This window comes from Bubalus bubalis, chromosome 5 (genome assembly GCF_019923935.1).
Source record: "Bubalus bubalis isolate 160015118507 breed Murrah chromosome 5, NDDB_SH_1, whole genome shotgun sequence".
Taxonomy (NCBI): Eukaryota; Metazoa; Chordata; class Mammalia; order Artiodactyla; family Bovidae; genus Bubalus; species Bubalus bubalis.
In genome coordinates this window covers 88,069,071-88,096,759 of record NC_059161.1, presented here as the reverse complement: position 1 = coordinate 88,096,759, position 27,689 = coordinate 88,069,071, and the positions used below count along the sequence as shown (strand labels likewise).

The following is a 27,689-nucleotide window of genomic DNA, read 5'->3' as shown; positions in this document are numbered from 1 at the left end:
CAATTTTTTTTTTTTAGATACAAAGGTAAAAAGCAGACTGACATGATGATAAAATTGGGATTTTAGAGTGTTTTCATAGAAATATGAAAACATCTATCCATTGTTGGCAAGTATAAATTAGCTCATCATTTTGGAAAGTAGGTATGAAATTATATAATAAGATCCATAAAAAGTCCATTCTTTTTGATTCAGTAATTCTACTAAATTCTACTTCACTGACAAAGGTCCATATAGTCAAAGTTATGGTTTTTCCAGTAGTCATGTACAGATGTGAGAGTTCTACTGTAAAGAAAGCTGAGCACCGAAGAATTGATGCTTTCGAACTGTGGTGCTGGAGAAGACTCTTGAGAGTCCCTTGGACTGCAAGATCAAACCAGTCAATCCTAAAGGAAATCAACCCTGAATATTCATTGGAAGGACTGATGCTGAAGCTGGAGTTCCAATGCTTTGGCCACCTAATGCAAAGAGCTGACTCATTGGGAAAGATCCCAATGCTGGGAAAGATTGAGGGCAACAGAAGAAGGGGGCGACAGAAGGTGAGATGGTTGGATGACATCACCAACTCAATGAACATGAGTTTGAGCAAACTCCACGAGATGGTGATTGACAGGGAAGCCTGGCGTGCTGCAGTCCATGGGGTCACAAAGAGTTGTACACGACTGAGCAACTGAACAACAAGACTAAAAATAAAGTCTAATAAAATAATCTTAAATGTATAAAATATTTTACATAAAAAGTACTCATCATGACATTATTATTTATAATAGTGAAAGCTACCCAAATGTAGGGTTTTTCTAGTAGTCCTGTACAGAGGTAAGAAAGCTGAGCACTGAAGAACTGATGAGAATTAATTATGAGATATTATGGTGTATCCTTATGATGGAACATTATACAGTTATTAAACTATATTTCCAAAGAGTTTATCACAAAAATGTTCATAATTTAAGTTGCATATAATACGATGTAGTTAAGAAATATGACAATGTTAACAATGATTAATCCTGTGTGGGAGCTTTTTTGTGATTTTTTTTTCATTATTAACTTCCATTTTTCCTAAACTAGACAAGATTTGTTTTCTCCATTTGGCATTTCCATTCATGCCCTGGCTATTGTATTTATGCAATATGCAACATTTCCTCTTCCTTTCTAATAGAATCCTAATTACAAGTAGACAGTGAAAACTTGATTTTCCTGGTTTCCTTGTGCTAAGGGTAGTTGTGGGTAATGAAATATAAGCAGAAGTCAATTGGGTGGGGCTTCCAGTAAAACTTGTTTTTTGACAGTCAAAAAGGATGGAGAGTTGTTACATGTTGTTACATGTCATTTACACTCAGTTGTTACATGTCGTTTGCTCTTAAACTTTCCAGAAAACTTGTTTCTGCCTGGAAACCACTATGGCAGGCAGAAATCTAAGAGCTGTCCCTGAGAGTTCTGCCTCCTGGGACACGTGACCACTGAGTGTAGACCGGACCTGTAAACAGGGTGGAATAGTCACCCCCTTGGTTACGTTGCCTTATATAAGCCTCTGTCATAGCCAACTGGAAAGAGACTCTTCTTCTGTTGTGTTGTGAGAAGGCTGTGGCTGGGAACCCAAGTTAGCCTCTAGAACCTAACAGCAACCAAAGCCAACTGCTGGCTGTCACTGATTTTAGAGTCTCTTTCAAAGGTAGATGGACATGACCCTAAGGGAAACTGACATCTGACTTTGATAAGCAAAGTAGTAGATTAAAAATGAAGCTGGAATCATAGATTGAAGCCTCAGAATAAGATTTAATAGACATTAATATAAAATACTACCAGGTGTGTGTGTTAGTCACTTAGTCACATCCTACTCTTTGTGAGCCCATGGACTGTAGCTGGCCAGGCTCCTCTGTTCATGGGATTCTCCAGGACTGGATTGCCATTTCCTTCTCCAGGGGATCTTCCTGACCCAGGATTGAACCTAGGTCTCCTGCTTTGCAGGCAGATTCTTTACCATCTGAGCTATAGGGAAATCCTATAGCTAAAATATCACACTTTTGGTTCAAATTATCAATAGCTTAAATGCATAAGACCTTATTTGATGGTCTATTATTTGCAGAAAAAAAAAGGGTGGGGACGTTTAGATGACCATAAGTATAGCATGTGTCGACAGTTTGATCCGGCTGTTAAAAGAAATTAGCACAGGACAATACTATCTAAAATAGAAATGTGATTTAGGCAAGGTAAGTTTAAGTTTCATTATGCTATGCTTCTACATCTGGTATGTTGGCAACAGATCTGGTTACTACATTAATAAAAGGAAAAAGGCATATGGACAGATTAGAGAATATCCAGGTAGGGAAACCAGAATGGTAAAGGTTCTAAAGGCCATTTCACATCGACTACAGGCAGGAGTTTAACAAAGAGAAGTCTTACAAAAGAGTGAAAAAATCTTTTTGTGCTGAGGATTTGTAGCCAGCCAAATACATAAGTTGGAGAAGGCAATGGCACCCCACTCCAGTACTCTTGCCTGGAAAATCCCATGGACGGAGGAGCCTGAAAGGCTGCAGTCCATGGGGTCGCTGAGAGTTGGACACGACTGAGCAACTTCCCTTTCACTTTTCACTTTCATGCATTGGAGAAGGAAATGGCAACCCACTCCAGTGTTCTTGCCTGGAGAATCCCAGGGATGGGGGAGCCTGGTGGGCTGCCGTCTATGGGGTCGCACAAAGTCAGACACGACTGAAGTGACTTAGCAGCAGCAAATACATAAGTAGATGCTGGAAGCATTCTAAATTTTAAAGGACTATACAAATGTTAAATATCATTATTTTGAATATTCTTGGCAAATAACAAAAGCAGACTTTTGATCTATATGATGAATGTAATTTACAAGGTTTCTAAATATTTTGGCCCTTTCAAGATCTGAAACAAATTTGCATAATTACTCTTAAAGTTAGATTTAAATATCTCCAGCCAGCCAAAAACCTAGCAGAAGGCACGCTTCAATCATATCCTAGATACCTCTGACCTATGTTAGAACTACTGGCAACTTAAAGGAAAGTGCACGGTTGTTGGCATAGAGGGAGACCATCACTTAGTCATCTTACTTCTCTGCTTTGATTTTTCAGACCCACTACCTAGCAGAGACACAGTGAATAAATCTAATTTTTGGTGATTTAGAAAGAGAAAGAGAGAGCACCAGTGCGGTGCAATCTGGTTTTGTATTTTGTTTTTCTGTCATCCAACATCTTCCCACTGTATTACTGAGAGGAGTAGCACAGGCAAAGAAGATGAAAACCCAGGCTACCTAAATGTAACCTTATTAGAATTGTGCACTGAGAAGAGTCCACTGTTTTCCAATCTTAGCTCTTCTGTGAAATACACAGTTCCTCTACTCCTTCCTTTCTCGGTGGCCTCATTTTCTTGTCAAAATGTTGGGCGTACCTGGAGATCAGGCCTTGGTCCTCTTATCATGGCCTAGCTGTTTGTCTTGAACTCCAGAATCACATACAACTACCTACTTGCCAGGTGCTCTTAGATGTCTCCTAGATGTTAACATACACAAAACTGAGTCCTTGTAGCTTTCCCTACGGCCCATCCACGTCTCAGGACCCCCAGCTCAGGCAGTGGCAACTCGACTTCTCCAGTTGCTCAGAACAAGAACTGTGGAGCCATCCCCAAATGTCCTCTTTCTCTCATAACCTTCATCCAAATCATCAGTTAATCCTGTCTGCTGTATGTTCAAAAATACATGTAGGCACTTCCTTGGTGATCCAGTGGTTAAGACTTCAAAGTTCCACTGCAGGGGGCATGGGTTTGATCCCTGGTTAGGGAACTAAGTTCCTGCACGTGTGGCCAAAAAGTTAAAAAATAAAATATATTTTTTAAAGCATATAGAGTTTGATTATTTTTCAGAATTTTTCTTCCCTAGATACACAATAGAGTCCTAGCTGATTTCCTGCTCTCAACCTTTCCTACTATAATCCAAGCTCAACATAACCACCAGAACAACTGTCTAAATCAAATCATAGCCCTGATCAAAGCAGATGTCTTCTCATCTCACTGAAAGCAAAACCCAAAGTTGTCACAATGCTTTAAAGACTGGACACATCACCTCTTACCTCATCTCTGTCATCCTAGCAAAGCCCAGCTACCAGTTCCAGAGGCACCTCTGCCCATGCTAAACCCTCTTCCATGACCATTCCCTTCCTGGGAATCTAAACAACTCAATGCTGGCCCTCTTCCAAACCTTTAATTAAAAAAAAAAAAAAAAAAAAACCTGAGTGAAACCTTCCCTAGTCACCTGTCTAAAACTGCTTTCCTCTCTGAATCCCCATGCATACATGTGACTCAAGCTCTAGGCTCCTTTCCTGTACAAACGAACACCCTAGCGCTTAGTTCTATGGGACAAACTTATTTATCTTTTAATTACCTGCAGCCACACTACAATGCAGGCTCTCAGAAGACATGGACTTGATCTGTTTTGCCCAGGCATAATCCTACAGCCTAACAGTGTCCGTCACATGGAGGAGAGGTACTCAGATTCTCTAAAGAATGAATAAAGGAAACCATAAAATAAGGAGTTAGATGACAAGATGATTTTGAAGTACTCTCCAAATCTAATTTTTCCTGGGTTTCCATGCAATGGTAGAAGACACAATGAGGTGATAATGGGGGTCTGAGTATGAGTTTCTATTACCGTGGTAACACAAGGCCTCTTGAGACTTTGATAATTTAAATTTACTGCCCATGTCTGTCCTTCTTTACAAAAATCTGCAACATGGAACTACACTTACAACCACATGAACCAGACAATGATACTTCTCTTTCCCAAGAAACTCTTCCTTTTCAAAGGGACTCATCCTGGGAGACCTGCCCCAATGAGCCCGTTGAGGCAGCATGTAAAAACGGGATTTACATACAATGTTTCAGAAACACACTGTACAAGCACTGCTAGGCACCCACTGCGGCCACCCCTCTCTTTCATTTTGGGAGCCCCAAAATGAAAGCTAAGTGACTTGCCTCACGATTCACAAAGATCATGCTTACATTAGAGAATTCAAAGTGACCTAAGAATTAGAAAGGGTCTCAATAGAATTTCCTTCCCTTGAAGCAACCTGTGACAGGCAAATTTATTCTCAAAAGATGGCTCCACCTCATTTAGTTCAAGGACGTGGATTTATAGCTCTCGATCTTTCTGTCCGTGGCTTTGCTACATTATTCCAGGAACAATCTCATCCCTTCAGATCACCCTTGGACACCCCAGGCTAACCTCATCCTTGAAACAGCACTCCCGCATGTTAGGTCAGTGAGCAGGCTGACTGGGAGACAGCTGCCATTGCTTCCCACTTCTGTCTAATGGACTATTGATCTCCCCCCACCGCCATCCGCTGTCCCAGCAGGTTCTCCCAAGAAATCAATACCTCACTAGTCAGTGAAGCAGAGATGAAACAAGGCCGTGGGAGGGCAACGCTGCTGCTCACAAACCTAAGGGTCCTTCAGGGATGGCACATAAGACGCATTGAAGGAGGGAAAGGACCATAAAATGGGAACAGACCAAATCAGCACTGAAAAAAAGGGGGGAAGAAAGCAAACATGTCTCCACCACAAACCCCCTCATGAAACAAGGAAGCAACCCCTTCCAGAAGTTTCTGACAATGGTCTGGCGAGAGGAGACAGAGCCTTTGCCCACGCTTTTAAGAGCAGGAAGGTGGGAAAGAAAGCACCAGGTAGATCCACAATAATCAGACCTAGTTCAAATCCTAGCTCTGGTACTCCTTTGGGTGAGTGTCTTAAATCCTGCTGGACTTTAGTTTCCACATGTCTCTATTATTCTTTAACTTTTAATTTTCTACCAGAGTGTAGCTGATTAACAATGTTGTGATAGTTTCGAGTGTATAGCAAAGTGATTCAGTTATACATGTATACATGCATCTATTCTTTCTGAAATTCTTTACCCACTTAGGTTGTTACATAATATCGAGCAGAGTTACAGTAAGATCTTGTTGGTTATCCATTTTTTATTATAAAAGCTTATTTTTAATCCAGAAGAGTAAAAATAGGAAATTTTAAATTCTTCCCAAAGCTTGCCATTTTTAAAAGTTTAATGTGCAGTATAACTTTCCAGATCTTCTAAGTATATATAGATTTCTATTTTTACATAGAAGAATTCACAGGGAACATACTAATTTTTAATCTGCTTTTTTTTACTTGACAATATATTGAGGATATAGCAGTGTGCACATATTACCCCCAAACTCCCTAACTACCCCTTCCCTGCCCTTCTCCCCTGGCCATCATAAGTTCATTCTCTAAGTCTATGAGTCTGTTTTGTAAATAAGTTCATTGGTATCATTTCTTTTTAGATTCTGCATATAGGGGATGTCATTCTATTATGTTTAATAGTAAGTCTCCATGGTCTTGTATTGACAATTTTCTGATGGCTGATAAAGCTAGGTAACTGAAGTAGTGACACCTTCTTACTTAGATATTTTAGGGTAAAGATAATATTTGCCTTTCTCTGTCTTGACTTACTTCACTTAGCATGATGATGCCTAGTCTATCTATGTTGCTGCAAATGGGATTTCATTATTTTTACGACTAATAATCTATTGTGTATATAAACACCACATCTTCTTTATCCATTCATCTGTCAATGGACACTTTAGGTTGCTTCCATGTCTTGGCTATTGTACATAGTGCAACATTGTAAATCAAGTATATTTCAACAGCAAAAATTTTTTTAAAAGATGAGAAACTCTCCTTGCTTTTTAAAACACCCAGGGATTTCTAAAGGTGGATTCCTATGCCCCTCTGCACAGACCTGTTAAAAAGAAGCTCCTCCCAGCGGCCTCCTTGGATCTTCCTTTGGGGACTCTCTTATCCTTGCTAACTTAGAACAAATATCAAGTAAGCTGCCTCATTCACAGGTAGAGGTAACACCTTCTCCTTCAAGTGCTCTCACAGCCCTGTAGAGTCCACTAGTATTTATGGAACTTCCTACTATATTGTAATTATTCATTTATATGATTTTTCTTCCAGGAGACTGAGAACGTCTTAATGGGAAGAAACTGTACCCTTCATCACCAGGGTCTCAGTGCTTAGCAAAGTGCCTGGATATACAACAGGTCTTCAAGGAATATATCAGGAATGAATGAAGGAGTGAGTGAGCAAGTGTAAAACAGCTTGTGGATATCAAAATCACCAAAGCACTGTTTTCCAAAAACATACATCCTCTGCCCCTCCGGATATTTCTGAGATTAGGGCCAAGGCACCTGCAGTGTATTTCAACAAGCTCCTCAGGTGTTCCTGATGTACGACTCTATTCAGGAATCACATCACTGGAGGGAGTTCTAGCCTAGATCTGTTGTCTAGGCTTCATTTCTTTAATGAAAATCGCTGAAAAACCTCTCTGAAACTCTGTTTATTAGTTAAAAAATAAAAGACAAAAACAACAGTCTGTGTGGCTCAAATGACAATACCTGAAACCAGCGAGAGGTACATGAGAATTTCAATGAGGAGGAAACTTCTCGATGCTGGTTCTGGGGTATGAAGAAGCAATATGCTGGCTAATAAAATCCACAGGCTGATGGTAGATTCTTGGGCAGTCTTAGTGGAATCACCGAGCTAAAAACTCTGCAGTTGCTAGTTTGGGCCCAAGGCACTAAGGGGGACGGTCTCCCTCGTCTTCGGTTTTCGTCTCTACCCCCGCTTCACGCTGTGGGACGCTGCAATCTCCCTGCTGTGCAAAGTGTCTAGGGAGCTTTCTGGATGAAAGGAGTTACATAATGTGGTATGCTCCTGGGAAATATAGCAGTAAATTAATTTTTCTGCTTCTTCCTCACTGTTCTCTAAGGACAGACATACCCCCACAACAGGCCGAAGAAAGAATAATACAGAAAAAAGAATCTTCTGAATAAGTGCTTGAAAAGCACTGCAGCAAAAAAAATTCTGTTCCAGCCAATAAACACTGACCAAGTGATTGATGTTCACCTGGATGGGTAAACAGGAGGATTTTACAGTCAGCATGGGAGACAGGTCCACAGAGGAAGAAGTTTAACACAATGTGGTAAGAGATAGGAGAGACTACCTGAGAGTCAGTGGCAGATGATGCTTGAGTTGAGTCCTGAAGGAAGAGTGGAGGACAGGTGAATTAACTGTAGGAAGCATGTTCCAGGAAGCAGGAATTCCAAAATGTGAACAGGGGACTTGATGCAGTTTAGTATCACTAGGGGATAAACAGGTAGGAAGTAGCCAGGGATAGACTCGGAGAGGCAGAGAAGAGCATCACTATGGGTTTTGGGTTTTTTGGGGTTTTTTTGCTCAGGAATTTGGGCTTTCTGAAGGATAAGTAACTTAGTTCTATGGGAGTATGGATCAAATGTCTGGGTGGATGTGAGGTCTCCCACAAAGATGATCTAATTTGCAGAAAAGCTAATAAATTCTGTTTCCAACATGTTGGATTTGAAGAGTTGTCAAGGTATGATCTAAGCAGAGATCCAGAGGGACCTGGAAGTCTGAGGTTTGGAAGGAAGCCATGCTGGAGGTAGAGATCCAGGAAGAATGCTGATTCCAGAAGCTAAGTCTGGTATTTAATCATTCTTTGAGTCTGGGAATTGCAGCCATGGTTTACTACTGAAAATCAGAGACCAAAGAGGACATATCTGTCATGGTCTGCACCCAGGCAACATTTCCATTCCCAAAGGCACTGGATTCTACTTGCTTTTCCCATCCTCCTTCACCTACACTTTTCCATACCCCTCACCTCTGCTCCAGAGAGGATAGAACCTCGGGAATATCCTTCCTCCTGGAAATCCTGAAAGATATGCCTTTTTCCTTTAAAAGATTTTTACAGAAATCATTATGATGGACAGACAGGATAGGATTTTTAAAAGTGAAAAAGTGGAAATCTTACAAAGATTTCAGATTTTCCCTGCCTTGAATTTTGGCACCCTGTCTTGGCACCAGGAAACCCATCAAGTCCTTCTGAACTCTTCTACTGTCCTTTAGAACAGAGCTCCAGTCTTCCTCTAATTAAGTGCATCATTTGCCAGCTTCCAGGTCCTGCTTCCACACCAAGAAGCAGGGCAACACACTCCCAGGGCAACATCTCTCGTGTCCGACTCTTTGCGACCCCATGGACTGTAGCCCACCACGCTTCTCCGTCCATGGGATTTTCCAGGCAAGAGTACTAGAGTGGGTTGCCATTTCCTTCTCCAGAGGATCTTCCCGACCCAGGGATCGAACCCAGGTCTCCCACATTGTAAGCAAGATGCTTTACCGTCTGAGCCACCAGTGAAGTCCTTTCTCAATACACGCAGAGATCCTCAAAGGGGATGGGTGGACAGTAATGTACCATCGACAGAAGGATTGTGCAAAAATCTGAGGAGAGAGTTTTGTTTGACAAGGCTCCCTGTTCCCTTTCTGGGTCTGATACTCCACCCCAACATAAAATTCCTGCCCCAGCTGAATAGAACTTTTTCTCCAGGAGTCCCCTAATCCTAACACATTTTTCTAAAGATATCATTAGAAAGGAATTAAGCAATTGAAGGTGCCATGGGCTGCTTCTAGAACAAGCATCCATGACTCAGTGGGCAGGGTTGCCTGGGAAGCCTCTGAAACTGGGAGCAATTTTTGCACACATGTGTATTTTTTTTAAGAGAGAGACCAGCCATTTATTGCATACTAATCTTCCAGGTATTTTGCACTTACTATCACAGATTCTTATGACAACTCCATTTTTCATATAAGAAATAGAGGCTCAGCATGATTAAGTGTTTGGCCCAAAACCACACACCTCTGGGTCCAAGGTAAGAGCCTGACCCCCATCTACACGGCCTCCACGCCCACACTCACCATTCTCTGCCGAAGTGCCCCTCTGTGCTTCTCAGAGTCTTTTTCCAGGTTCAGAAATCCACAGTGATCCTACAGCCAGGATCCAGCTGAGGAAAAGGTGGATTTTCTGGGCTTAGAGAGACACAGTCTCTCAGAGACTCGTAGCCTGCCTCAACCCTGTAGCCAACATCCATCATCCAGAGGGAGGGCTGAGCCACCTGGGGTGAGCTGGCCCAGCAGAGGGCCACCGCCCAGTGGCAGACACTTAGGCAGCAGAGGCAGAGTTCCTTAAGGAAACATCTGTAAATGCTGAAGCCAATGGCACCCCACTCCAGTACTCTTGCCTGGAAAATCCCATGGACGGAGGAGCCTGGTGGGCTGTAGTCCACGGGGTCACTAAGAGTCGGACACGACTGAGCAACTTCCCTTTCACTTTTTACTTTTATGCATTGGAAAAGGAAATGGCAACCCACTCCAGTCTTCTTGCCTGGAGCATGTCGGTGATCGGAAGCTTGCTCCTGGTGGTGTCCCTGGGCCCCGGGGGTGTGTCCATGGACGAGAAGAAGAAAGAATGGTAACAGAGTCCTCCCTGCCTGGCTGGGACCCGCGGCCGTCGAGGGATGGTTCAGGGTGGATTTGAGTAACTGTCAGCATCTCCTGTACCCTCTTTCCTTCCCTCCCTTGGTAAAGGCACAGATGTTTTGAGAACTTTATTTGCAGACACCTTAATGGCTAAACCTGCTAAGGACCCACAGCCTGGCATCTGACCACCTGGAGCCGGCTGGCCGAGGCCAGCGCCCCCCACACCCCGGGGCAGGGCCGTGGCTTGTTGGAGTGAGCTTCTTGCTTGGCTGTAGCCTGTCAGCCCAACTTTTTTTTTTTCTTTTTTTGGGGTGAGGGACCTTGAAGCTGTACTGTGAGCAGATACATTTCGTCTATGGGGTCGCACAGAGTCGGACATGACTGAAGTGACTTAGCAGCAAGGAAACATCTGTAGAGGCTGTATGGTGTGAGTAGGAAGAGAACAGTGATATGGAAAATCTGGAATTACCTATGGCAAAGACCAGAGAAGGATATCTGAAGCAGAAGGAGCTGCATGAAAAAGCATGGAGATGAATACTGGGAATACTAAAATTCAGATATTAAAGTAGTAGGTGGGTGGGAAACAGAGAAGGGAAAACTCTGCCATGAGTCAGACTATGTCCCTGAGCATCAGCCCCTCAGCCAGAGAATCCTTAAAAGGCTACAGAAGCCTCAACAGTTTTGTTTTTTTTTTCCAATTTTATTATATCTTTATTTATAAATGTATCTTTGTCATTGTAAAAGCATCATAATCAAACTAAAAGATGAAAACCAGAAGCTTTTAAGTTTAATTAGGTCCCATTTGTTTATTTTTGCTTTTATTTCCAATATTCTGGGAGGTGGGTCATAGAGGATCCTGCTGTGATGTATGTCAGAGAGTGTTTTGCCTATGTTCTCCTCTAGGAGTTTTATAGTTTCTGGTCTTACGTTTAGATCTTTAATCCATTTTGAGTTTATTTTTGTGTATGGTGTTAGAAAGTGTTCTAGTTTCATTCTTTTACAAGTGGTTGACCAGATTTCCCAGCACCACTTGTTAAAGAGATTGTCTTTATTCCATTGTATATTCTTGCCTCCTTTGTCAAAGATAAGGTGTCCATATGTGCGTGGATTTATCTCTGGGCTTTCTATTTTGTTCCATTGATCTATATTTCTGTCTTTGTGCCAGTACCATACTGTCTTGATAACTGTGGCTTTGTAGTAGGGCCTGAAGTCAGGTAGGTTGATTCCTCCAGTTCCATTCTTCTTTCTCAAGATCGCTTTGGCTATTCAAGGTTTTTTGTATTTCCATACAAATTGTGAAATTATTTGTTCTAGCTCTGTGAAGAATACTGTTGGTAGCTTGATAGGGATTGCATTGAATCTATAGATTGCTTTGGGTAGTATACTCATTTTCACTATATTGATTCTTCCAATCCATGAACATGGTATATTTCTCCATCTAGTAGTGTCCTCTTTGATTTCTTTCACCAGTGTTTTATAGTTTTCTATATATAGGTCTTTAGTTTCTTTAGGTAGATATATTCCTAAGTATTTTATTCTTTCCATTGCAATGGTGAATGGAATTGTTTCCTTAATTTCTCTTTCTATTTTCTCATTATTAGTGTATAGGAATGCAAGGGATTTCTGTGTGTTGAGTTTATATCCTGCGACTTTACTATAGTCATTGATTAGCTCTAGTAATTTCTGGTGGAGTCTTTAAGGTTTTCTATGTAGAGGATCATGCCATCTGCAAATAGTGGGAGTTTTACTTCTTCTTTTCCAATTGGATTCCTTTTATTTCTTTTTCTGTTCTGATTGCTGTGGCCAAAACTTCCAAAACTATGTTGAATAGTAATGGTGAAAGTGGGCACCCTTGTCTTGTTCCTGACTTTAGAGGAAATGCTTTCAATTTTTCACCATTGAGGATAATGTTTGCTGTGGGTTTGTCATATATAGCTTTTATTACGTTGAGGTATGTTCCTTCTATTCCTGCTTTCTGGAGAGTTTTTATCATAAATGGATGTTGAATTTTGTCAAAGGCTTTCTCTGCATCTATTGAGATAATCATATGGTTTTTATTTTTCAATTTGTTAATGTGGTATATTAAACTTAAAAGCTTTTGCACATCAAAGGAAACTATTAGCAAGGTGAAAAGGCAGCCTTCAGAATGGGAGAAAATAATAGCAAATGAAGCAACTAACAAACAACTAATCTCAAAAATATACAAGCAACTCCTACAGCTCAACTTCAGAAAAATAAATGACCCAATCAAAAAATGGGCCAAAGAACTAAATAGATATTTCTCCAAAGAAGACATACAGATGGTTAACAAACACATGAAAAAATGCTCAACATCACTCATTATCAGAGAAATGCAAATCAAAACCACTATAAGGTACCATTTCATGCCAGTCAGAATGGCTGTGATCCAAAAGTCTACAAGCAATAAATGCTGGAGAGGGTGTGGAGAAACGGGAACCCTCTTACACTGTTGGTGGGAATGCAAACTAGTACAGCCACTATGGAGAACAGTGTGGAGATTCCTTAAAAAACTGGAAATAGAACTGCCTTATGATCCAGCAATCCCAAGGCTGGGCATACACCCTGAGGGAACCAGAAGGGAAAGAGACACGTGTACCCCAATGTTGATCGCAGCACTGTTTATAATAGCCAGGACATGGAAGCAACCTAGATGTCCATCAGCAGATGAATGGATAAGAAAGCTATGGTACATATACACATTGGAGTATTACTCAGCCATTAAAAAGAATACATTTGAATCAGTTCTAATGAGGTGGATGAAACCGGAGCCTATTATACAGAGTGAAGTAAGCCAGAAAGAAAAACACCAATACAGTATACTAACACATATATATGGAATTTAGAAAGATGGTAACAATAACCCTATGTACGAGACAGCAAAAGAGACACTGATGTATAGAACAGTCTTATGGACTCTGTGGGAGAGGGAGAGGGTGGGAAGATTTGGGAGAATGGCATTGAAACATGTATAATATCATGTATGAAACGAGTTGCCAGTCCAGGTTCGATGCACGATACTGGATGCTTGGGGCTGGTGCACTGGGATGACCCAGAGGGATGGTATGGGGAGGGAGGAGGGTGGAGGGTTCAGGATGGGGAACACATGTATACCTGTGGCGGATTCATTTCGATATTTGGCAAAACTAATACAATTTTGTAAAGTTTAAAAATAAAATAAAATTTAAAAAAAAATTAAAAAAAAAAAAGATGAAAACCAGAAACATGAAAACAAGATCACCCACAACCCCACAATCTAACAATTGTTACCACTGGGCAAGAATTATCTCATAACTTTTTTCATATAATTGCATACTTGGTAAACAGACAAAACTCAAAAGTCCACCCTACTTGATTTTCCTTAAGAGAAAACTGCCAACCAACAGGAACTTGTATTCAATTAGTACCTTTTCCTTAGAGCATTTAGAAAATTCTAAGATAAAGCATGATATATGGGTTTCTTAGTCTCAGGACTATTGAAATTTGGGGCTAAATAATTTTCTTGGGAAGTGTGTTTGAGAGGGTATACTGTGCACTCTAGGATGTCTATAAGACATTATGGGGAAACCCGGATGAACTTTTTGGCCAATGCAATATTTATCTATGGATCCCAGTCTCTAGCCAACCAAGTATCAGTTGCTCCATAAACAGTTATTATATAATAAGACTAGATTGGAAAAGGCCATAAGATAGTGCAGGGTGGTGGCTGGGTGTACAATTAGCACATCTGGCTTGAAATCCCAACTTTACAACCTACCAACTGTGAGATCTTTAGCAAGTCATTTATGTTCTCCAATTTAAACTTTAATCCCTTCATCCATAAAGCAAGAATAATAAAAGGACTTACAAGAATCTTTTAAGGATGAGCTATTGCATGTAAAGCCACAAGCTAAAAAGAGAAGCAGTTGCTGTTGTAAGACATAATGAGTAGAGGGTCAGATCAGATGATACATAGTTCAGGCTTTGAAAGCCACAAGGCTGCTGTTGCAACTACTCAAGTCTGCAGTTGTAGTAGAAAAACAGGCACAGATAACACGTGCACCAATGAGCATGGCTGTGCTCTGATAACCCTTCATTTACTATAGAGGGGCAGCCACATTTGGCCCACAGGTCATAGCCAGCTGACCTCTGCTTTCAGATGTCTAAATTTAAATCAAGAAGTACACCCTACAGAAGATTCTTGAACTGGACTATGAAAAAATCCAAGTGATTCCTTGGATAGGTTGAATTTTTAGCATCATGCTTTATAGTCTACCTCAAGCCAGGTCTGGAGTCTATAACAACTGTCTAAGCATGAGACAAGAAGGACCTGCACTGCGGGTAATACAAATGCGATCCCTGCAGGAGAGGATGGCAAATGCAACTCCTTGCATCCCGCACACCTGGCTGTGGTAATAACCTCTGAGGGTCTATCTTTATTTTCCTGCAATGTCTTAGTCATAGTTGGAGCCCATTAGTTCAGTTCAGTTCAGTCGCTCAGTCGTGTCTGATTCTTTGCGAACCCATGAATCGCAGTACACCAGGCCTCCCTGTCCATCACCAACTCCCAGAGTTTACCCAAACTCATGTCCATTGAGTCGGTGATGCCATCCAATCATCTCATTCTCTGTGGTCCCATTCTCCTGCCCCCAATCCCTCCCAGCATCAGGGTCTTTTCCAATGAGTCAACTCTTTGCATGAGGTGGCCAAAGTACTGGAGTTTCAGCTTCAGCATTAGTCCTTCCAATGAACACCGAGGACTGATCTCCTTTAGGATGGACTGGTTGGATCTCCTTGCAGTCCAAGGGACTCTCAAGAGTCTTCTCCAACACCACAGTTCAAAAGCATCAATTCTTCGGCCCTCAGCTTTCTTCACAGTCCAACTCTCACATCCATACATGACCACTGGAAAAACCATAGCCTTGACTAGACGGACCTTTGTTGGCAAAGTAATGTCTCTGCTTTTTAATATGCTATCTAGGTTGGTCATAACTTTGCTTCCAAGAAGTAAGCATCTTTTAATTTCATGGCTGCAATCACCATCTGCAGTGATTTTGGAGCCCAGAAAAATAAAGCCAGCCACTGTTTCCCCATCTGTTTCCCATGAAGTGATGGGACCAGATGCCATGATCTTAGTTTTCTGAATGTTGAGTTTTAAGCCAACTTTTTCACTCTCCTCTTTCACTTTCATCAAGAGGCTTTTTAGTTCCTCTTCACTTTCTGCCATAAGGGTGGTGTCATCTGCATATCTGAGGTTATTGATATTTCTCCTGCCAATCTTGATTCCAGCTTGTGCTTCTTCCCATATTACCTAGCAAATAATTAGCATAGACCTAGAAAACCTCTGGAGAATTAATTAGCTAAAGTTAAAAATTAAAATGTTATTCTTAATTTATACTGACTCCTAAACAGATGAGTTGCTTGAATTTGAGACTCATACTTAAGCTACTCTCAGTTTCAAGCAATGATTCCATTTTTCATGCAGGGCATTAAGAATCTGTCAGAAATGATGATTCAAATAGTTGTACTACAGACTAGTGGTCACTATATGAAATGATCATGACTCTTAACCATTGCCATCATTTCCTGTACATGACACCTTCTAACTTTGGTCTGGTTTTGGATTTTCAAATTGGGCCCTTCCTTTTATGTTCCTAAGAACAACCAGCTTTAAGCAGATTGGTTAAAAATGCCAGGTTAAACATGTTGTACCCCAACCGAGTCAGGGGAGGCACAGCCTACAACTCCAGATAAAGTCTTTGGAGACAGATGCCTAAAATGTGGCATATCTACTTCCCATAGGGAGCTCTGGCATTTTAAGAACAGGAACCTAAAAGCATGCTCTGAGCCCAGAAAAGGTTTAATACACATTGTTCACAGCACAGACTTGAACAGTCATTCGATACAAATTGTGTTGAATCAATGAATGCACCAGTGACTATCAAGAATTTTTTCATGGATTGATATTTAAAATTTGGGACTAAGCCAGAGATGGCTTACTACTCGATTGAAAAATAAAAGGGTTTTTGAAGAACAATGTCCTATACTCAGTTCATTAAAAAATGAATTAGAGTAACCATCTACCCATACCCAAGCTCAACAATGCATTTCCGGTTTGTATAAATGCATTGTATTTCTAATTACATATTTTCTAAAAGCCTATAAAAATAAATGATGTGTGATCCTACCCTTCAAGCAGTTTCTAGAAAATGAGCCACTTAACTGCTGCTTATTTCAGCTTTCAGAGCAATTAAAAAATAATAATGATAATGAATAAAAGTTTACTAAACAACCAAATACAGGGATTTCCTTGGCAGTCCAGTGGTTATGAGTTGGCCTTCCGATGCAGGGGTGAGGTTTTGATCCCTGGTCAGGGAGCAAAGATTCCATATGACTCAAGGCCAAAAAACCAAAAGGTAAAACAGAAGCAATATTGTAACAAATTAAAAAGCATTTTAAAAAAAATACAACGAAATACAGAAAACTTTCCCTTTCCAAGAGAATTCTAGGCCAGCATTTCCTTACTGTTGTTGCTCAGCCGTGTCTGACTCTGTGACCACATGGACTACAGCATGCTAGGCTCCGCCATCCCCCACTATCTCCCGGAGTTTGCTCAGATCCATGTCCCTTGAGTCGGTGATGCTATCCAACCGCCTCATTCTCTGCTGCCCTCTTCTCCTTTTGCCTTCAGTCTTTCCCTTTCACAGCATTTCCTTAAAAGTGTTCTATTAGTTTGTTAAGTGTTCTGTGTGGCCAAAAATGATTTACAAACTGATGCCTGAGAGAGTGCCCTTTTGGAGGAGATAATACAAAAAATACCACTACACGTGTGAGACACTATCGTTTTAGAAATCCACACTAACTAGAGACATATCTTGATTTTGAAATCTTAATCTAGGAAGGAACAAAAAGTGTCTGTTAGAATCAAAGAAGTAAGGTAATAACTATATAGCTTTAGGGAAATCGCCTAGGTCTCATCTCAACGTTTTTTTTTAATTGTAATAACATTAATAGTTACTCTATAGGATCATGCCAGGATTGAATGAGTTCATACACATAAAAATTTCTACACAAAGTTCACATACAGCAAACAGGAAGAACCTAGACATTGTTATTACCAGAGATTCAGCATGTGCATAAGATATCAAAGGCCTGAGAATTCCAACAGCAAAGGGGACAGCGAAGTTGGTTTTCTCAAATCCATTTGATCACGTATATTAATTTGAATTTTCAGTCACAAGACTCAGAAGCCAATGCTAGCTAAACATGAAATCATTTATTCAAGGCATGTTAGATTGCTTGCAGAATTACTCAGTAGGCTACAGAAACAGTAGTCTAGAAAAACCAGATTTAGCCTAAGCTTCCAGAAACTCAGATCTCATATAGAACAAGTATGATGAGAACACTGCTACCAGCCATCAATGAACACTAGGTCCTGTAATCTGAAAAGCTCTGAGGAACTCAACTTGAATGCAGTTGTTCCTGGCACCAGATCTTGATTCCGCATCCAGCAGAGGACTCAGCAAACTACACTCTCTCCCAAAAATGGAAGTCTGTTCTGCCAGCGCCCTCCCCAGAGGGGGCAAAACACAGGTTCTGGATTGCACCTTTATCCTCTAGTTGCTCACTTATGAATCAGTCTGTAGGTGGAATCTAGGTCATATGTCTGTTTTTTAGCTGCAAAGAAAGCAAAAGAAGAAAGTTTTATGGGCTCTCCCTGGGGAGCCTTCCCTGGTGAGAAGCTCCCTAAAGATAATAAATGCGTTTTCAACAGTTACTGGAAACCCAAAACACATGAAAAATAGGTGTTTCGCTGCACCATGAAACCCCTGTGTGTTGTTGTTCAGTGGCTAAGTAGTGTCTGACTTTTTGTGACCCCATGAACTGCAGCACGCCAGGCTTCCCTGCCCTTCACCATTACCCGGAGTCTGTTCAAACTCATGTCCATTAGGTTTGTGATGCCATCCAACCATTTCATCCTCTGTTGCCCCCTTCTCCTCCTGCCTTCAATCTTTCCCAGTATCAGGGTCTTTTCCAATAAGTCAGCTCTTCACATCAGGTGGCCGAAGTATTGGAGTTTCAGCTTCAGCATCAGTCCTTCCAGTGAGTATTCAGGGTTGATTCCCTTTAGGATTGACTGGCTTGATTTCCTTGTTGTCCAATCAACTCTCAAGAGTCTTCTCCTCCCCCTAAAAGCTACTAATGTCTTATAGAAACTACTTCTGGGTATATTCCTTCCCTTAGCAGGCAACACATCAACATCTTGCTTTTTAGTTTTAGGGAAGAGACTAAAATTCAAGAGTTTAATGTTAGAAAGTTTCTTCTAGGGTACCTATTGATCTTAGAATATTCTGAGATTGAGGTGGGCCTAAAGGTCACTATAAATAGGACAGAAACAGAAAGGAAATCTGCCAGAAGTAGAGCATGCTGTGGAGGCTGCATAAACAGAAGACACTGCAGTTCTTTCTGAGACTGTTCTTGTGGCCACTCGGGTAGATCCCACCCGCCCTATTATTTCCCATCTATATGGCATTTTCCTGGTGTCCTGCTTCTGAACACAGCCTCATGGGAACCACCACAGCATAAGAGTAAGATGGAGCCTGGTAAGGACTGAGATGTAGAAACAGACCCTTCTTCTGAGTGCAGGTTTTGTGAGCCTCAGAGTCAGCTACAGAGATTGAGACAAGGTGGGATGTGTGTGTGGTGGGATCAGACATAAAACATTCAGGGACCCCTGGGTTGCTTAATCTCATAGTAACTCTAAAAGGTAATTGGATCTGGCCATAGCATGAATCCAAAGGAAGTACCTTCGGAGATTCAGGCAGAAAGTATCAAGAAGGCACCAGATAAATGGAGTAGAAGGTCAGGGGGCTCCATCAGCCATTGATATGGGCCCAAAAGATAGGATTCTCAATCTTGGGAATGCTCTAGCAAGAGCAGGCCAAGGCCCTCATTCTAAATAGACAAATCTACCAAAGCATATTATAAATACCGAGCTTGGACACAAAAATGCATACGAGCCCATTATTAGAGATAAGGTATGATGTGGACAGTGAGATGCATCAGAGCTCCTGACCTACAGGTTAAATTAAATTACAGACCAGAAATGGAGGTGTTAAAAATAATTTTGCCAAGACCCCAGGCATAAATCAGGAATGTTCCAGAAAATGGGACATATGCTCACCCCAGTTATATGTTACCTGGCTGTAGTGAATCCCCAGGCAGAATTCAACTAAACATGGCTAAGAAAAGAAGAGAATGCAGAGGTTGAAAACGAAAGAAAACCTGACTTAGGAGACTGCTTTTCTTTTCCTTCCTTTGCTTTTGGTATTTGAAGAGATGGTGTGAAAAACCAAAGATGCTAGCATACATTTACTTTTAATTTTTTTCCCTCTCTTAATTCACAGCCAGAGGGTACCATGCTTATTCCAGCAACAGCACACGGCATGAAAATTCTTGCAGAAAGTTTCTCGAGAAGATTGAAGAGCAAGAGGGCAAATTTACTTTGGCAGTGGGGTCAGCAGCAGAAAGGAGGCTTGTCTAAAGAACAAGGTCCTCTAACATCCTGTTAGTTTCAGCTTCGGGCATGGCCAGACTGCTGATGATGCCCACAGGATTTGTGCAAGAGGCGGCCGGGAGAACAAAGCCAGAGGCTGTGGATGTTAGCTCATTAGAAGTTTTGGAAACACTAAAAAAAAGAAAATCAGATGTTTATCACCAGACTGATAATGATGTGACCCAAGAGGACTCATGTTGTTAGGAGAGACACTTTTCTAAAACAAAGATCGTTATGGGAAATGTTCCCGGGTCCCAAAGGTAATCAAAGAATGAATTGGTGCTGTCTCCAAATGCTGCCATCTTAGCTTCAGGCAGACAGTCTGAGCCGGGCCTCTGTTTTGTAAACGCTGAAATACTATCCTCAGAAAGGAAGCAGAGCTTTATCAGAGATCTTAAAAATAAAGAGACTTTGGGAACAATCTGACTAATCAAGGCTGCAGTATTGTTCCTGCTGCAGGATTGTTCCTGCACACCTCGGTGTCAACTTTGAAAACCAGCCTGGCTCTGGGAAGCAATTTTCATTATTAAGAATCCAGAAGGACAATTTCAACAGCAGTATGCTTGGAGGAAAGAGAGGTGTAGGTTCTACCTTCTACAGTGAGGCCTTGTACCCTCGGTCATATTAGCAGGTCAGTGCCCTTTAGCCTTGGGAAACTCCCTCCGCCCTCTCTCTGTACAAAGCTTCTCTTCAAAGTTTACACTTGGATTTGTAAAGGATTTGGGATTTGGAGGATTAGAAATCCAGCATTGAAGTGCATGGTGGGTCAGCCAGGCCTTAAGTTAATTAACATCATGCCCTTAAGTAGAGTTTGACACTGCAGCCATTGTGCAAGGAATGTCAGCATGAAGTGAAAGAAAGTCCTTGTCCCACAAGACATTTCAGCCCTCCTCACAAATTCATAGGCCTCTTCCTTCCTTTTTTCTTATTTTTCTGTTGGTACTTATTGTCTGTCCAATATATATTGGATATATCCATATGTTTTATTTAGGTTTTGTTGTTATTGTTATACATGAAGTCAGGATCCTGTTTCATAAATTTCTCTGTTCCCAGTGCCTGGTATATAACAGGTGTTCCATAACATTTGCTGAATGAAAGGATGATGGATTTAAATATATCCTTATATCATATGAGTCATTCGATATAGATTGCCCTCCAGATGTAAGGTCATTAATTGAGAAAAGGAGTTCTCCAAAATTCTGGTTCTTACCCCTGTCCCTAGAGGCTTCTGGGCTGGAGACTCTTAGGAAAGAAAGGAATTTGAAGGAATATTCAAGGATCTGTGGAATGAAGTTGAGTATGGGGCTAAGGAATTGGTAAATGGATGCATTCACCCACATTTTGGAATTTTTTAAAAAGCCAGACTAACACCCAATAACCAGACAATTAAAAATGTACTATTTCTGGGACTTTCCTGGTGTTCCAGCAGTTAAGACTCTGCTTCCAATGCAGGCAGCACAGGTTCCATCCCTGGTCAGGGAACCGAGATTCCACGTGCCACTTGGTGTGGGGGATTGTGGGGGGGTGGGGAGGAGGGCGGAGGATAGTGTTTCTTAAATGTCCATCACTTAATCATATCAGCAAGTATTACTTGGCTGACCTATCTTTACAATAAATTCTTGAAACCAACAAACCAACAAGGTTCAATGAGAGCCAGGAAATAGAAAACAGGTACTGTGTCCCAAATCTAAGGAAAAAATCCTAAAAAATAATAAGGAAAACAAAGGGTTTTAAAAGGAAAAAGGGGAAGCACATACAAGCATGCTGAGGCCTCAAGAAGGAAAACAAGGAACCAAGAAGTAAAACTTTCTAAACATAAGGCCAACTGAGAGGCAGCACTGGGAGAAGGCGGGCACTGAGACCCTCCCCCAAAGACTGAACCAAAAGGTCAGATAAGGGGCATCACCTCCCCGTCCTCGCGCTCCAGCGCCTCCCACCCCAAGCAGTTGTTCAGTCTTCCTGCTCAAGCTTTCACTGTAGCGATAGTCTCACATCAGGTTTTTGTCTGTAATCTCTACAGCTCAAGGCTTTGTCGTTTTCTCATAAGAATACAATCACTACCATGTCAATCTGTCTTTCCAGAGTCCCCAAGGGCAAATCTGACCACTCTACCCTCTGGTGTAAAATCCTTCAGAGGCTCCTCCTTAGCCTATTTCCTAGTGGCTCAGACGGTAAAGCGTCTGCCTACCATGTGGGAGACTTGGGTTCAATCCCCGGGTCGGGAAGATCGCCTGGAGAAGGAAGTGGCAACCCACTCCAGTATTCTTGCCTGGAAAATCCCATGGAAGGAGGAACCTGGTGGGCTCGAGTCCATGGGGTCGCAAAGAGTCGGACACAATTGAATGACTTCACTTTCTTTCTTTCTTTAAGCCTATTTAAATGATGTCCATTCAAGCTGTATTTCCAAACCACGCATTCAAAGGTTCACAGCATTTCCCTCAGTGCAGACACAATGCCTATCTTACTCAAAGATGAATCCCAAACAATTAGCACAGTGCCTGCGCTCCACAAGTATACATATGTGTATTCCACAAATAAATAAGTGGAAAAATTGTGATTTACAACTATGCAGAATGCAATCTTAGTAATGTAAAACATATATATATATATATATATATATGCACATAGAAAATATCAGAAAAATATATTAAACCATTTACTTTTAATTTATGATTTTTAAAATTTTTTCAAAATGTATGATGAAACTATTTTTCTCTCTGATACTGAGACACAGAGACAAAGGGAGCAGAGTAAAAATTGTACCCCTGATAGGTTAGATAACAGCGGGGGGCACAAAGGGGAGTGTCAGCCTCTCACCAGCTCACACTGGATTCTGCGTCTTCTGGCCCTGGCTCTGCCCACACTTCCTGCTACTGGCTGCCACCAGGAGGGTGAGCAGTGCCAAGCTACACTATGTTCCTTACAGGCGTATTTGCCACCCATTCTCTCAGCCCACTATTCCAACATTCCCAATGTGCTCGTTCTGTGCTTTGGCCGTCTTTTCATTTCTAGGGCAAAGCACAGTTCCTGATACACAGTGAAACATACTAAGTGCTGATGGAGTCAACTAATACTTGAGTAAAGCACTGACACTGAAAGTGAAGCCTGTTTCTTTCATTGACTAAAATCATTCTTACCTACCAGGGCTATTGGGAGGCCTAAATGAGAAAACACACAAAAATCCCACTGACATATCATAAGCACTCCATACATGAACACAGTTATTGAATACTGTCGGTGTGATCACATACAGGTTGCTTTGCTGCCTTAGCCACAAACACCTTAAGTTGTGGGTCACAGTTGCACCCATCCCCTTGAAATAAGAAAGAGATTAAAGCAGTTTGAGAACTACATATCGCTAAACAAACATATACTATCATTATGGTAATAATGATGATGATTATATGCCATTTTCTTTGTGAATCCTGCCTACAATAAGCTTATCCTTTAACGTCACATTACCTTTGCCGATGTTTCGAACCATCCCACGAAACCATGCTCCTTGCAGAACTGGTCCATCTTGAGGCCATTGTTCAGTAGCACATCCTTCCCCTGGTCACATTTGTTGGCCAACAAAACCACTGAAACTGGTTTGCCATTAGGGAGACTTAACTTTGAGTCCAAGTCATTCTTCCACTTTGTCACTGCTTCAAATGTAGCTGGCCTGGTGACATCGAAGACAATAAATGCACCCATAGCTTCTCGGTAATAGACCCGTGTCATGTTTCCAAATCTTTCTTGACCTATCACCAAAAAGAAACAGAAATCAAAAATTCATTTCTGTTGTAAACTGAATCATATATTGGACCCTAACAAGGCTTCCAGAATGAGCAGATCACTCCGTAAAGTGTTTCATTGCTTCTCTATAAAAAATGCACTAAATACACAACCAGCAAGCTCTTGTTTTGGTTTTTTTTTTTTTTTGAATCCCAAGGGGATTCATTCATGTAATAAGTAATTATTGAAATATCCTTGGAGCATGTAACACCCCAGGACTGTGCTAATACAGTATACCCCTAGCACATATGCCTACCTTGGTTTAATTAAAATGAAATAAAATTTAAAATTCAGTTCCACAGTCACATTTCAAGTGTTCGATAACCACATGTGGTTGTGGCTACAGTATTAGACACCCCAATAGAGAATACTTTCATTATCATAGGATGCTCTATTGGACAGTAGTGTTCTAAATATTTGGAATACAATGATTAAAACATGAAAATACCTCCCATCATGGAGTTACATTTTAGTGGGACAGTTAGTACTAATTAGATTAGCATGTTACAAAGGCATCCGCAGTCAACTCCTATTAAGGATAATAGTACATTCGCTAACCATCAGAAATGTAATTTTCATAATCACGAAGGTACAATTAATATTCCCATTTTAAAGTGAGACCAAGAGAGGCTAAGTTACTTCTTCAAATTATACAGATGCAAGCTTAAGAAGTTACAATCCAAAGTTGAGCTTTTTGAATCCAAAGCTCATAGTCATTTACCAACAATGAATACCCTCAGTTACTAAACCATAGTCTTGTACTCTCTCTCCCCTGGGTTTATGTACCGGGAGTGTCCCATTCAACTCAACTGAACAAAACACATGTTTGTCCATCGATGCCCGTTTCTGAGCTACATGCGAGGACTACAACAGTGAGCTAGTTGACCTATTCCCTTAACTAGTCTGCAATCTATTGGATAAGGAAAGCCTTCTGACATATAAATACATTGTTGTTGTTGTAGAAGTTGCTCAGTCGTGTCCAACTCTTTGCGATCCCATGGACTATACAGTCCATGGAATTCTCCAGGCCAGAATACTGGAGTGGGTAGCCTTTCCCTTCTCCAGGGGACCTTCCCAACCCAGGGATCTAACCCAGGTCTCCTGCATTGCAGGTGGATTCTTTACCATGGATTGGTCTTATTTAGACCAATCAGCCAGAATCAGTTTTGCTCTGATTATTAATTTTCTAAATGAATATTAACAAGTTTCTTAAACACAATAAGTTTAGCCTTCCCCATCTGCAAAAGTAATAATTGTACCTCACAGGGCTGTTACATGGATGAAATGAACTGATGTATGTAAAGTACCCAGCACAGTCCCTAGCAAGTAGCTAGTCTTGAGCTTTCCCTCCCTTTCTCCAGCGTGTTAAAAATTATAAAAGACAATATAACAAAAGTAGTGAAATCAGAGTTCTAGACCAGAGTTTATGAAAGAACATCACAGGAATCTGAGCTGATCAACAAATATGAAAAAAATCCTATTGCTTTTAACTCTGTCCACAAGTAATTGCTGAAGATGGGAGATACTGAAGACTGGGTTTATGTTTTCTGAACCCCAAACTCCAGAAGTGTATGACCAGGCAGAGTTATTTTATTGTGATTTGGGAACTTCTTCATGTTCAGAGTTTTATAAAGTTTCAGAAATTAAAACAAAGTGTGTATTGAATAAGCCAACTTCTTTTTTAAAAAAATGCTGAAACTGGCATGTATCTGTAGGTCAACATACTTCTAAGGACACTTAACATTTGAGTTCAAGGTTTTGTCATGGTGAGTTTTACTTCAAGTTACCAAATTCTTTTGTAGGTCATGTTCACACTGGCATTAACACTGTGGATTGTAAGAGGAACTGATCCATAAGCACTTAATGAAAACACATGAAGGTCAAGGCTTCCTCACCTAGTGTGTGAGCCTGTGTCCTCAGGCACATATCACTGGAAAGAAGAGCACTTTGTCAGAGCCACATGACCGTCCTAAAATATCCCTTACTTGTGTTATACAGCATTTAAAAACTAATTCCCCACAATCATCTAGTCAATGAAAGAGTGGTATAATACTCCTCATATGACCCAAAGCCCACAGACGAACTTTCATTTTTCCAAAATGAGTTCTAAATTTCTTTTATTTCCGTTTTTTGTTGTTTTAGATCCTTATGCATACAGTGATTTCCTTTGATACTGATCAGGGTGGCCATGACATTTCAGGAAGACAAGGGAAAAAGGCCCTCTGTGATCATTCGGAACTCTGAAGGCTTCTGGGCTTTTTCAGGATGTCTTATGATCCCTTTCAGAGAAATAATCAGATGAAGGGCAAAGTCATGGGTTATTCAATAATCTGCTTGTCCAGGGTTTTCATAGTACAGTAAGGCAGCCTTTAAGAAGAAAGATTTTACATTTCAAATATATGGCAAAGGGTCTATACAGGGAGAAAAAAAAAAGATATACTACATAGACCGCATAGACTTACACCTTCGTAGGGATTGTGTGTGTGTGTGTTTGAGTTTGTGAGGGTATGTGTGTCAGATCAGAAACCAGAAGAAAAAGGTTTGTTTCTAGAAAGAAAAGACCTTTGTATATGGAGGTCACTGGGCCAGGAGACTTGGCAAGTTTGTATTTTTGGCATTCCAGCAAGAGGTCACATTCAGACCAAGAGCTTTCCGGCACTCATTTTATCGTGCCTTCGTCAGCTGACAGCCCTCTCTGCTGTTTCTTAAGAAAAGAATGAGAACCATGTGACGCTTAGTGAGTGCCTACATGTGGACCCAGTAGAGACCTGATGAATCCATCACAGGTGATTTACTTTTTAAACAAAGACTATAATTCAAAAAAAAAAAAAAAAAGCCACTGGGGTCAAATCACACATTTGACCCACATTTATTGTATAGACAATATGGTCCAGGTTCTGTGCTTTGTGCTGTAGATACAGAACTTCTAAACCAAGAAGTGTCATACTGGAGGCCCAGATTGAAAATAAGTTGGTTTTCCATATAGGTCCCCATTTCTTGTCGAACCTAAACACATACTCCATAGCCATGTAGACACGGCTCATGATTCAGTTTTCAGTCTAAAGGGATATTAAATGATAAAGCAATCAGCCGAATCACAAAGGTTAGTACAATGGCTGCAGTAATAGTTCGGATGACCTCCCACAGAAATCACTAAGTGGAAGGGTCAGAAGGTGGCAGGTGGGAGTGGGGTGGGGGCAGGGGGAGGCTTCAACTTAATCCCTTGTTACCTGTGCAGCCTTATACAACTATATTTCTCTCCCTGAGACTCAGTTTTCTCATCTGTAAAATGAAGTTGTTCTGGCCAATCTTGAAGTATGCTTGCTGTTTTCATGCCTCCTAGCTTTATGTTCTGGAGAAGGTGATGGCACCCCACTCCTGTACTCTTGCCTGGAAAATCCCATGGATGGAGGAGCCTGGTGGGTTGCAAAGAGTTGGACACGACTGAGCGACTTCATTTTGACTTTTCACTTTCATGCATTGGAGAAGGAAATGGCAACCCACTCCAGTGTCCTTGCCTGGAGAATCCCAGGGATGGGGGAGCCTGGTGGGCTGCTGTCTACGGGGTGTCACAGAGTTGGACACAACTGAAGCGACTTAGCAGCAGCAGCACCAGCTCTATGTTGGGCTTCCCGGGTGGTGCTAGTGGTAAAGAACCTGCCTGCCAATGCAGGAGATGCAACAGATGTGCGTTCGATCCCTGGGTCAGGAAGATCCCCTGGAGGAAGGCATGGCAACTCACTCCAGTATTCTTGCCTGGAGAATCCCATGGACAGAGGAGCCTGGCAGCTACAGTCCATGGGATCACACAGAGTGAGACACGACTGAAGAGACTCAGCACATATGCACAAAGCCCCATGATAACACCATGAAATCAAGACCTGGTTCTCTCTTCCAACGGCCTGCAATGGCCAGTTTGCTGTCATGGATTCAGCTAAAAACATACACCAGCAACACCACTATAGTATATATTTAATAA

At 41.3% G+C, this 27,689-nt stretch overlaps 1 protein-coding gene across 1 annotated transcript in view; it reads right to left on the bottom strand.

Moving 5' to 3' along the window:
- Positions 1 to 27,689, bottom strand: part of RAB38 (RAB38, member RAS oncogene family) — a 66,977-nt gene that overhangs the window by 17,297 nt on the left and 21,991 nt on the right. Inside the window, exon 2 of the mRNA XM_006042755.4 lies at positions 23,396 to 23,676. Within this exon, the coding sequence (XP_006042817.1) occupies positions 23,396 to 23,676 (281 nt within the window). The remainder of the gene's footprint in view (positions 1 to 23,395; positions 23,677 to 27,689) is intronic.